Below are 10,775 nucleotides of genomic sequence, written 5' to 3'. Positions count from 1 at the left end.
TGATTTGAGTTTGCGTGTGATCATTGTTTGGTGCGCCGTTGACCAGAAGCCGCATGTGTACATTTCTCGTTCAAACAAATTCCTCGCGCTTGATTAATTAAAAACAATAATGAAAGTTCATTTCACAGTCGACATCATTGAATTATTTTTTGTTTCAGAAGCGGGATTTTAGTTTTTTAATATGTTAAAATACTTTCGATATTTTCAATAACATAAATGCATAAACGCCAAAGGGCTATGGTAGCGTCTGGGACGGACAATTTTAATGTCGCGGTATAGTCCCAATGATAGTAATTTAAACGTGTAAAAATTTATTTCATTTTAGTGTACACGTTTCGCGTGGATAACCTTTAGGTGATACGTCATTAAATAAGCTATGCTCTCCAGTTTGTGATACATCTACAAACCACTTATACTCGTTTAAACAATGCAATCCACAAAAATCTATAGAATAAGATTTTTGAAAAATGTTTTGAGTTGTTAGATGTATTCATTGTATTGTTTCTGTGCTTATTTACATGTTCACAATTTAGATAATATACATAAAGTAAATCCTGCTTACTTATTTGCAGACTTCCATGTAGAAATGGTATCCTAGACCAATTTGGTACCTGTTCATGTCTCCCATGTTGGACTGGAGACAATTGTGACGTTCAAGGTAAACTTCGCAGTGATCTTTTGCTGAGCTAAAAAGAGTCATGCTTGAACCAATCGGTTGTTTTGAATGTACAGTACACACATAGATAAACATAAATTTTAAATCAAAGAAACACATGAATCTCAAATTCAATATCACAAACATTCGGTTAGAATACTGGTATCACTCCTACGAAATCAGATTAACAACAGGCCTGGAACGAAGACGACAAAATTAGTAAAAACAACCATCTCTCGACAAAGTAGTGAACGAAACTATATTGCATACTTCAATTCACCGAATTTAAAAATCTGAGTGAAATGATGATAGTCTTTGCCTTTAATGCCAATGTCTGCCGTCCGACCCCTACTCCTGACAGCAAATTAAAAGGAAAAGAAAAATATATAGTTGAACACATCTGTCAATATATATTCAAATATATAAAAAAGATTTGTTTTGAATATTTGTTACAACCAATTACATATTTATTTTATAAATTTCACAAAGCCAAAAGGAAAAAGTTTTAAATTTGATATGTGTTTCAAGATAAATTGCTATTATGTGTTATACATTTCAAAAAAGGATACAGGAATTTACAATAAAATTGGTATCGAGAAAATACCTGGCGATATAATACTGGTACAAATATGCTTTACTTAAATAAAACCATATCAAAGAAAACAAAATATATGTTGCTGAATTACACTGGTGTTTGATGATACAACATCCATCCCTTTAGTTTCGTATTATAGAACAATAGAAGGTTCATAGAATAATATGCAAGAAAATAAGAAAAAAATGTATGCTGCCGATATAATGAACTATAAAACAAAACAAAAACTATCAAAAGTAAATAATACCAAATTATACGAACAGTTATTTAAAAAAATGCAATAACAATGCTAATATAGAAATCATGCCATCATATACGACTGTCATACAAGTGTGAGGTTTAGCTAGCTATAAAACCAGGTTTAATCCACCACTTCCTACATGAGAAAATGCCTGTACCACGTCAGGAATATGACAGTTGTTATCCATTCATTTGGTGTGTTTCAGCTGCTTTTGTCTTCGGATTTTTTGTTTTCAATTTTCCTTGGAGTTCGTTTTTTGTTGTTGTTATTTTACACTATCTTATACTGTACGATATTATTTAACAAATGTCTGTTCAGATCTTATAAATATTTCATACAGCAATGACTTAAGCTCGTACAACGGCTGAGGTATTCATACTGTTGATCTTTTTACCAAAAAATTGATTTTTCAAATGTTTCGATGTACCCTTTTTTTAATTTTTAACACGTACATACAATGAACTTCTTTAGTAAACTAATGGTTTTGAATTTTTGGTCAACTTTCACGGAGTATGATTTTCTTTTTCAGTTAATAACTATGCACCAGAGTTTACTCAATATACTTATGAAGTTAGCATTAATTCTCTCGAAAATGACGATATAACATTATTTCGACCGGAAGTGATAGATAAAGATCGGATCGACACTTGCGGTGACAATAAAGAACAAAGCTGTCCCTGCGCAGACCTTTTCTTTTCGATAAAAAACGAAAATGATGGACACTTTACTATCAATCCGGAAGATGGTAGTATATCACTAAGTAAGGGTTCAACATTACAAAATGGGCAAGACTATAGACTTGACCTATCTGTGCGAAATGTGTTGGATAAAGGAGATACTAAAACAGGAAAGGCTATTGTTATATTAAGGACAGACAAAGATTGGTGGGCAGACCCAATAAATAGTCTCGGAGAACCAAGACACAATGGATATTCGCATCACATTGTTAAGAGAGCTACGGTAAGTGTAATTTCATAAATATAATTAATAAATGATTTATTTTTTGTTCCTTGTTTTAAAATTTTGTTACTTTACAAATTGAATGCATAGGAGTATATTCGTTATAAAAATATGTTTTGACCATAATTTTATCTGACACACTTTTGTATGGTATAGTATACAACTTTACAAGTATAAAACATCTTAAATGATTATACGTTTAAAAGCTAGAATATAATGTTTGTAAATTGTTAGTGGACTAAATGTTGATGACGTGGCACGTTTTGCATAAATAGGCGATTAATGGCTAAAATCGTTATACAGCCTTTGATCCTTTAAATTTGCGAAAAACCAATGTCTGTTCAGTTCTTATAATTACAGTAAATATTCATCAAAGTAACAGCTTAATAGTATAATTATGATAAATACTGAATAGTATTGATTTGACTTCTATAAATTGTCTATATATTGAGTATGTGCTCAAATAAAGGAAAACAGTTTTCCATTCCATAAAAAAAACATTTTTAAAAACACCATTATGCATATTTTTAGGTAATGGAAACACGTTTATATTTTTTAATATGAAAGTTTTTGACACATTATATTTCTTAACCTGAATGACATTTGCTGTGTGTTTCAGTGCAACAAGCTAAGAGAAGGGCTATTTAATATTTTAGGTAAATGGGAAGATAAGGAGTTGTAAAGAAATCAGAGTGATTAAGTCCGAAAAAACGCTATAAACATTGCAAAACATTTATCAAAAAGCGTCTTATAATCATCACATGAAGTCAACTTTGTGCGTCACCTAAGCTCAACGGATTATACAAATTGAAGGTTTAGCTAGCTATAAAACCAGGTTAAACTCATCTTTTCAGTAGGATTATGCCTGTAAATAATATCAAATATAAGACAGTTGTTTTACATTCCGTTGATTGACAACATTTGATATTGTCAGTTTTGATGAACTTCCAACTCTATGAACTGACCTTGGAGTTGAGTATATTTGTTACAGCCTTTTTGTTTATAACAATAAACAAATGATATCCCTTTCTAGACCAATCATTTAAGGCTAGGCGGGCAGGACGTACTGTTCATTATTGTATGTATGATTTTGCATGAACTAATTTTCTGACCTTTTGGGGTTCTTCCAGAGTGAAAAAGCATGCTATGTGGTTATAATAGATTAAAGGATAATATAAATGTAACCAATCCACTATTTTCTACATAAGAAAATGCATGTACCAAGTCAGGAATATGACAGTTGTTATCCATTCGTGTTGTTGTTTTAACATTTGATTTTGCCTTTTGATTAGGGACTTTCCGTTTTAAATTTTCCTCGGAGTCCAGTATTTTTGTGATTTTACATTTTGTAGTTTCTGTGAAATGATCTTTGCTGATTTTAAAAATGACAAACAGACAAACAATAGTGCACATAACACAACATAGAAAACTAAAGAATAAGCAACACGATCCCTATTTAAAATTCGTGCAATGCCCTAAGATTTTGTTTATTCTGATGTGTATGATTTAAATGGATTTATCCACCTCATTTGAACTTTGGTGAATAGTTTTCTCATTGGCAGTTATACCACATTTCCTTTATTTTACATTATGAGAGTGTTGCCCTTAACTTAACTGCTTAATTTAGTTAAATACCATCAGTAGATTTTAATGGTTAATCTATATGTTTACTTGTTGTGTCTCGGTTTAAGCACCGGGATAGAATTAAAAAATAGTTTAAGCCGACTTTAAGCTCATCTCTATTATTATAAACAAAAGTAGGCTAATAAATCAGGGTATAATGCATGTCATTCGAATGAATAATTAGATTGAATTTTATCAGTTACTGAAACTCTGCAGCAAGTAATAACTTAAAAGAAATTAAAAGCAAGCAATGAAAAGCAGGCATTCACGCGGAAAGTAAGAAAACTACATTGAATCACAAAGACGAAACTGCTGTAAAATGTAATCTAGAATAATCCTTACAAAATCTCCTTACGCTTACTTGATAACATTTGTAAATCGCTCATGCAATTGATAAATGAGGAAGATCTTAGTAAATCACTGAATATTAGATGTAATCAATACGTTGTAGCTCAGGAACTATTTATCTAGGCAATATTACTTGACGTCTAGACAATATGTATCATTACCGTTGAATTTTATTAATTATTGTCTATGACAAAAGGAGAAGGTACGATACGTCTAGTTTTCGGACTCAGTGAACTCAAAAATCAAACGTGTTGTGCATTTATTCATTTCGGTTGTTAACAAATCTGTACGATATAATTTTATGTTAGATTTGCAGCAGAATGCATTCAGTGTGTAGGTAAAGGTATAATTTTAGTTAGCTTGCTTGTTAGCTGAACCATGAAGTTTTTATTAGGTTATGTATACTTCCCTCCTTTCGGACAGACAGATAGATTGATTATCTGTCAGACTAGTATACTCTTAATGGAAGGAAGTTTACCTTACCTAATAATGACTTCACGGTTCAGCTAGCAAGTAAGCTAACCAAAGATAATAATTTACCTACACACTGAATGCATTCTGCTGTAAATCTAACATAAAATCTAACACTCAATCGATATTGCTGTAAGATTTTGTCTCACTTATTTATATCAAGTCTGCAGCAACTTGCGAGTACGGAAAACAGTGGGAAAATCATCCAAATAAGATTGTTTTCATATCTTGTCATTTATATTCTAATATAAGGATCACTCTCACAAACAAATACCAAGCTACAAGATTAATTATACAAAGATGTTGTTATTAGTAAAACTATGTGATTTAGAACAATTGTTTCTTTTCTCCACTGTGCTTGAAACTATTCCAAAATGGACAGTTTGGGTGATACATGTATCTTAGTTTTATCTGACTGTGAATTATTTTATGATTACCCTTAAACTAAGGTTGACGCTCTCTCACAATGAATTACCATCACTGAATTATCTTGTTGGAAGGTTGGTACCCCATTTTTTAATTTAAATTGAAATTAGGTATTTTTGGTAATACGTTTTTGTTAACTTTTCTTTCAAAAAGTTTTCAGGCCTTAATCCAATAAAATTGAGAATGGAAATGGGGAATGTGTCAAAGAGACAACAACCCGCCCAAATAAAAAACAACAGCAGAGGGTCACCAACAGGTCTTCAATGTAGCGAGAAATTCCCGCACCCGGAGGCGTCCTTCAGCTGGCCCCTAAACAAATATATACTAGTCCAGTGATAATGAACGCCATACTAATTCCAAATTGTACACAAGAAACTAAAATTAAAATAATACAAGACTAACAAAGGCCAGAGGCTCCTGACTTGGGACAGGCGCAAAAATGCGGCGGGGTTAAACATGTTTGTGAGATCTCAACCCTCCCCCTATACCTCTAACCAATGTAGTAAAGTAAACGCATAACAATACGCACATTAAAATTCAGTTCAAGAGAAATCCGAGTCTGATGTCAGAAGATGTAACCAAAGAAAATAAACAAAATGACAATAATACATAAATAACAACAGACTACTAGCAGTTAACTGACATGCCAGCTCCAGACTTCAACTAAACTGACTGAAAGATTATGATTTCATCATATGAACATCAGGCACAATCCTTCCCGTTAGGGGTTTAGTATCATACCATCATAACATATATGAGAAGAACATAACCCGTGTCATGCCAACAACTGTTTTTAGAATAAATGTGTTTAGTTCCGATGCAAAGACCTTATCAGTGACTCAATATTAACGCCAAAATATGCAATCTTTAGTGACTTGACAACAGTATCGTAATTATATCCCTTCTTAATAAGTCTATTCAAAGGTTTTGTAAGTTTCTGAGGTGAATACTGACACCTTTGTGCTTTATAAAGAATATTACCATAAAAAATTGGATGTGAAATACCTGAACGTATTAAAAGTCTGCATGTTGAGTGTTTTGAATGAATGTTTTGAGTAAAGAGAAACAGACATGATCATTCATGTTTAATGTATAGAAAATTGAAAAAATAATAAATCGTAAAAATTATTATAAAAGATTAATCTATACATTACCCAATTGAAATACTTAGCAAAAAGTAGAACTAAACCATTTAATGACGGAGTTGCTTTTATATTAAAGCATTTAAAACATTAAAACATTAAACAGAGGCAAAAGATACCAAAGAGACATTTACACTCATCAGTCAAAAATAAACTGACAACGCTTTGACTAAGAAACAAAGAGACCAGCAGAAAAAAAATAGTAAACTTAACGCCATAGAAAACCAAAAAATAGGGGGTGAGGGGATAATGTGCTCTCAGATGCAACGGGTTATATCAACATGTAACACCAATCTACATACCCTATTGTAAAAATAAAAAAAAGCTATGCAAATAACGAGATTTGAACATCAATAACAACTGTCGCTCTATAAACCTATATGGAGCTATTTACTTTCAAAAAATTGTATCTTTCTGTTGACGAACTAACTCCCGACGATTTCAAGTTTTATATAATATCTATAAAATTTCCTTCAATACAAAACATTATAGTACAGCGGTATACTACTGTTGCCTTTATTTACCCTAGTTCAATTGCCAAGATTGAACACACACAGTAATTCGAAAGATATATAATTAAGCGTCGTGTTTAAATCAAAATACATAGCTTCGTGCTCTCTAACATTAACCACTACATTATTATTATTGAAGCTCTGTAACAAAATGCTTTTGTAATATCAAGTTATATATTTTTTATCAAACAGACTGCAGCACCACAGAATGTTACCTTTGTATTGGCTAAGGTGTCACCCTATGATACGACGACAGACTTATATATCGGAAGTCGGGTCAAATTTCGACTTGACATTTCCTTTCCGGTAGCGCCAACAGACATGTTGGTTGAGCTGTTTACCCCTGACAATGACACCACAGTGATGATTTTATGTGACATAGTGGTAACTAAGGGCAGCGGACTAGCTATTACTGGTTCAACGGATGTTACCATGGAGTCAAAAACCCCGGGCTCAGTACTGGTAAGTGAGACATATTCAACGTTTATATGCATATACACAAGGTAATACCATATTGTAATTAAATAGTTTAGGTTGTGAAATATAATTTACTTTTTGGTGTATCTGAGGCATTGCTATACATATTGCGAACGGATATGTTTTATGGGACCCTGAAGTTGAAGGTTTTGCTAGCTATGAAACCAGATTAAACTCACCTTTTCATTAGGAAAATGCCTGTACCAAGTCAGATATCTTTGTCTTTCACTGGTTCCGTTTATAACTATAGTATGTATTGTAATTGCAGTCTCCTTGAAAGGTATGCTCTTTGAAAGCATTGCCATCTAGTATCAAATATCTATAAATATAATTCGTAGAAGTGAATCACACCCCATGTTCTCTGATAAACTAAGAGGAAACACTTCACAGTAGTTTCGGGACATATGCTGTGTATGATTATAGATGGAAATGAGAAAGCACCACCGTCACTGACACTTGTAAAGCATTTTTTAACTGGAAAAGTCATTTTGATGTGAACATGCATCATCTTACATGTTTAGTCTTTCAGTCAATATTTAGACTGACCACTGCAGTTAATTTAGTTCAAATCGATTCAGGCAATGTTTAGTCCAATCATGAGTAAATGTTAACAAAATAAAAGAGAAAATCAACGGCCATACATTCATACCTTTTGGCAGTTCATATAGATTAACATGATCGTACATATTAACACATTATCCAATTTTTGTTGGAAGTTTCTGGTTGTTCTAATATGAAAAGAACCGTTCATTTCATGCCAAGTTGTTACATTAAAGATTTATATAAGCTGTAATAAGAAATAATATTTTATTTGTTTTGGTATAAACTTATTTAATTCAGAATACTGATAGCAAAAAATTGAAAACAACAAGTTTAATAATTTTATGCATCCGAAGCGCTTTTCTGGATTTACCTTCACCAGGAACACTTAAAGCCAAACATTTGAAATCCGAGGATGTATAAGTAACGAAACAGTGACAAAAATTCCCTAAAACAAATAACCAAATTCACCTAAGGTCAACTTTGACTGAGAGAGTTGAAACCTTAGATTCTTTCTAATTTTAAAATTTATAAACGGACAATTTTAGAAAGGCATGTTAAAAATCATGTCAGTACTGAAGTACTGACTATTGAGCTGATGATACCCTCGGAGACTGATAGTCCACCAGTAGAACTATCGACTCAGTGTTATGAAAAATTGAAAACAACACGCATTATACATAATGTGGGTGATATTTCGAATGTTTATGTTTTTTGTAAAGATTTAGAACACGATGAAATGCATATAAGTAGAAAATATATATACATATTTGAACAATCAAACTTTCCGAGTAGCAATGCATTATACATGTTTGTGTATTAGAAATTTGTGGGAAAAAGTTCACGTTCAGTGCTAAAAACAGTTTTGTTTTCACGTCGAAATACGATTTTACGAAATTTCATCACCGGCAGTTTGCTAAAACATTTCATTTTGATGATAGTATAATTAAATCGATACCTTAAAGTATGTGTGCTGCTTGACTTTTTTCACAAGTCAGAATTTGCAGTCCACAATCCCTTTCTCTTTACATAATTGAGACATAAATAAACGATTTTTTTTACCATAATTAAAATTGCCAGAACAATACTTTTTTTTAAAGATTTTTACCATAATTGTAATTGCTAAAACTGTTTACCCTTCTGATGCACCTAAGTAAGTTCTTTACCGGTAATGGCGGGGCTCATGTGGCGGAATCTTTTGTTTTCTGTACTTTTTTACGGACATTTATTTGAAAAATGTAGGACATATTTTCCGACTTTTTATCTGTTATAACGAAATCAATTGATGACTTTTTTTACATGTGTAATACAAAGTTATAGATTAAATTTGAGTTTCTCTCCCTATTGTTCTGTATTTCTGAAAGATGTGACCCTTTGACATTTAACATGGGCTAAATAATTTCTGAGAGAAACAATATAATTATTGTTAACGGGATGGGTTGGAAAGGCAGTTGTTGATAATACTCACATCTTTATAAAGAAACCTGATGTAACTGCATAAGGCAACAATTATGTCCCATTTTTGTTTTTATTAAAAATGCAAAAGATTTCCTCATATCTAAGTACTTTTCCATTTGTAACATAAATCTTTTCTGTTTTCCTGTCTATTTGTTTTTCACACAAAACTTACAAGATTTCATAATTAATGTGTTCCATATTTTTGCAGTATCAATCATGCATAAAACACATATCACGTGACTATTTGTCTTACTTAGATGTATTAATTATCGTCCATTCACTATCATATTTCTTCTAACAGCATGATAGAGCAATAATAGACCTTGGAACTGTAACAGTCAACAACTGTGATGTCTCTGCTGAATGCACATTAGTTATCACATATGAAGCTGTCATGGTGGACGATACGGTACAGAACGGAAGCATTTACTGGGTCAGTGCAGGCGCAGAATACAACAATGCCAATGAAGTTTGGGTCGGACAGGCGTCATTTGCCACAATAACTGATATACTGGTATTTATTAGTATAGTAAACATGTTCATTATGCATAAAACAGGGAGAATTTGAATAGCCTTCAAAGCCTTTGTTCTAGTCTCAGTACCATTCTCAAGGTTTCCGAATGTTTCAATTACGTGCTAGATCGTATACCAAATATTGACTTCTAGACGAAAAATGTCAACTCATAGTATACATTTCCGATAAAGATATCTAGCGATGGCCCACGCGTGAAATAACAACTGCTGAAACAAAAAACTGTTAGTTTTGGTGATATGATCATTTATTCAGATTTTAAACGGGACCATAATATCTTGAAAATTGTAAAGACAGGTTAATAGAATAATGAAAAAACAAGAATCTTAAAATGTGACGGTATTTTGATATTGGTAAATATAATAAAACTGTCATGTATTAAATATTATTATGGCAAAAGACATTAAAAATATTTGTACGAAATGTTTTAGAAGTGCAATTATTTAGCGTTTGTCTCAATCCAGATTTTACTATTTATAGGCTATAACCGAAACACCGACATTTAATTTTACTGGTCCGCCGACTTTTCCTATTGGATCAGCAGCCATGTTTGAAGTTGAAATGTACTTACCGTATCCATCAACGGCATTGAAATTTGATTCGTTTTCACCTTTGAATACTTCATCAGTTGTCAGTATATGTTCAGCAAAAGTTAAAAGCATTGGTGATAATTTTAAGTGTGGTCTTGATGAGTCAGCGATAAGTAAAACTATGTATCAGGATAGTAACGGACTTGGAAATAACATTGGCCATCTTGACATTGGAACTGTTATTAATAAAGGTAAGAAGTTGTTT

At 32.2% G+C, this 10,775-nt stretch overlaps 1 protein-coding gene across 1 annotated transcript; it reads left to right on the top strand.

The window, feature by feature from the left end:
• Window positions 1-572: 572 nt before the first annotated feature.
• On the top strand, window positions 573-10,761 carry LOC139505531 (uncharacterized; the record flags this gene model as incomplete). The annotated part of the gene is made up of 5 exons (XM_071295076.1): window positions 573-658; window positions 2,021-2,451; window positions 7,166-7,435; window positions 9,750-9,962; window positions 10,461-10,761. Coding segments are annotated over 5 exons (1,301 nt in total), but the record flags the coding sequence as incomplete, so codon positions are not given.
• Between the last annotated feature and the right edge of the window lie 14 nt (window positions 10,762-10,775).

Source organism: Mytilus edulis, unplaced genomic scaffold (assembly GCF_963676685.1).
Source record: "Mytilus edulis unplaced genomic scaffold, xbMytEdul2.2 SCAFFOLD_2166, whole genome shotgun sequence".
NCBI classification, from domain to species: Eukaryota; Metazoa; Mollusca; class Bivalvia; order Mytilida; family Mytilidae; genus Mytilus; species Mytilus edulis.
This window is presented reverse-complemented; position numbering and strand designations above follow the sequence as displayed.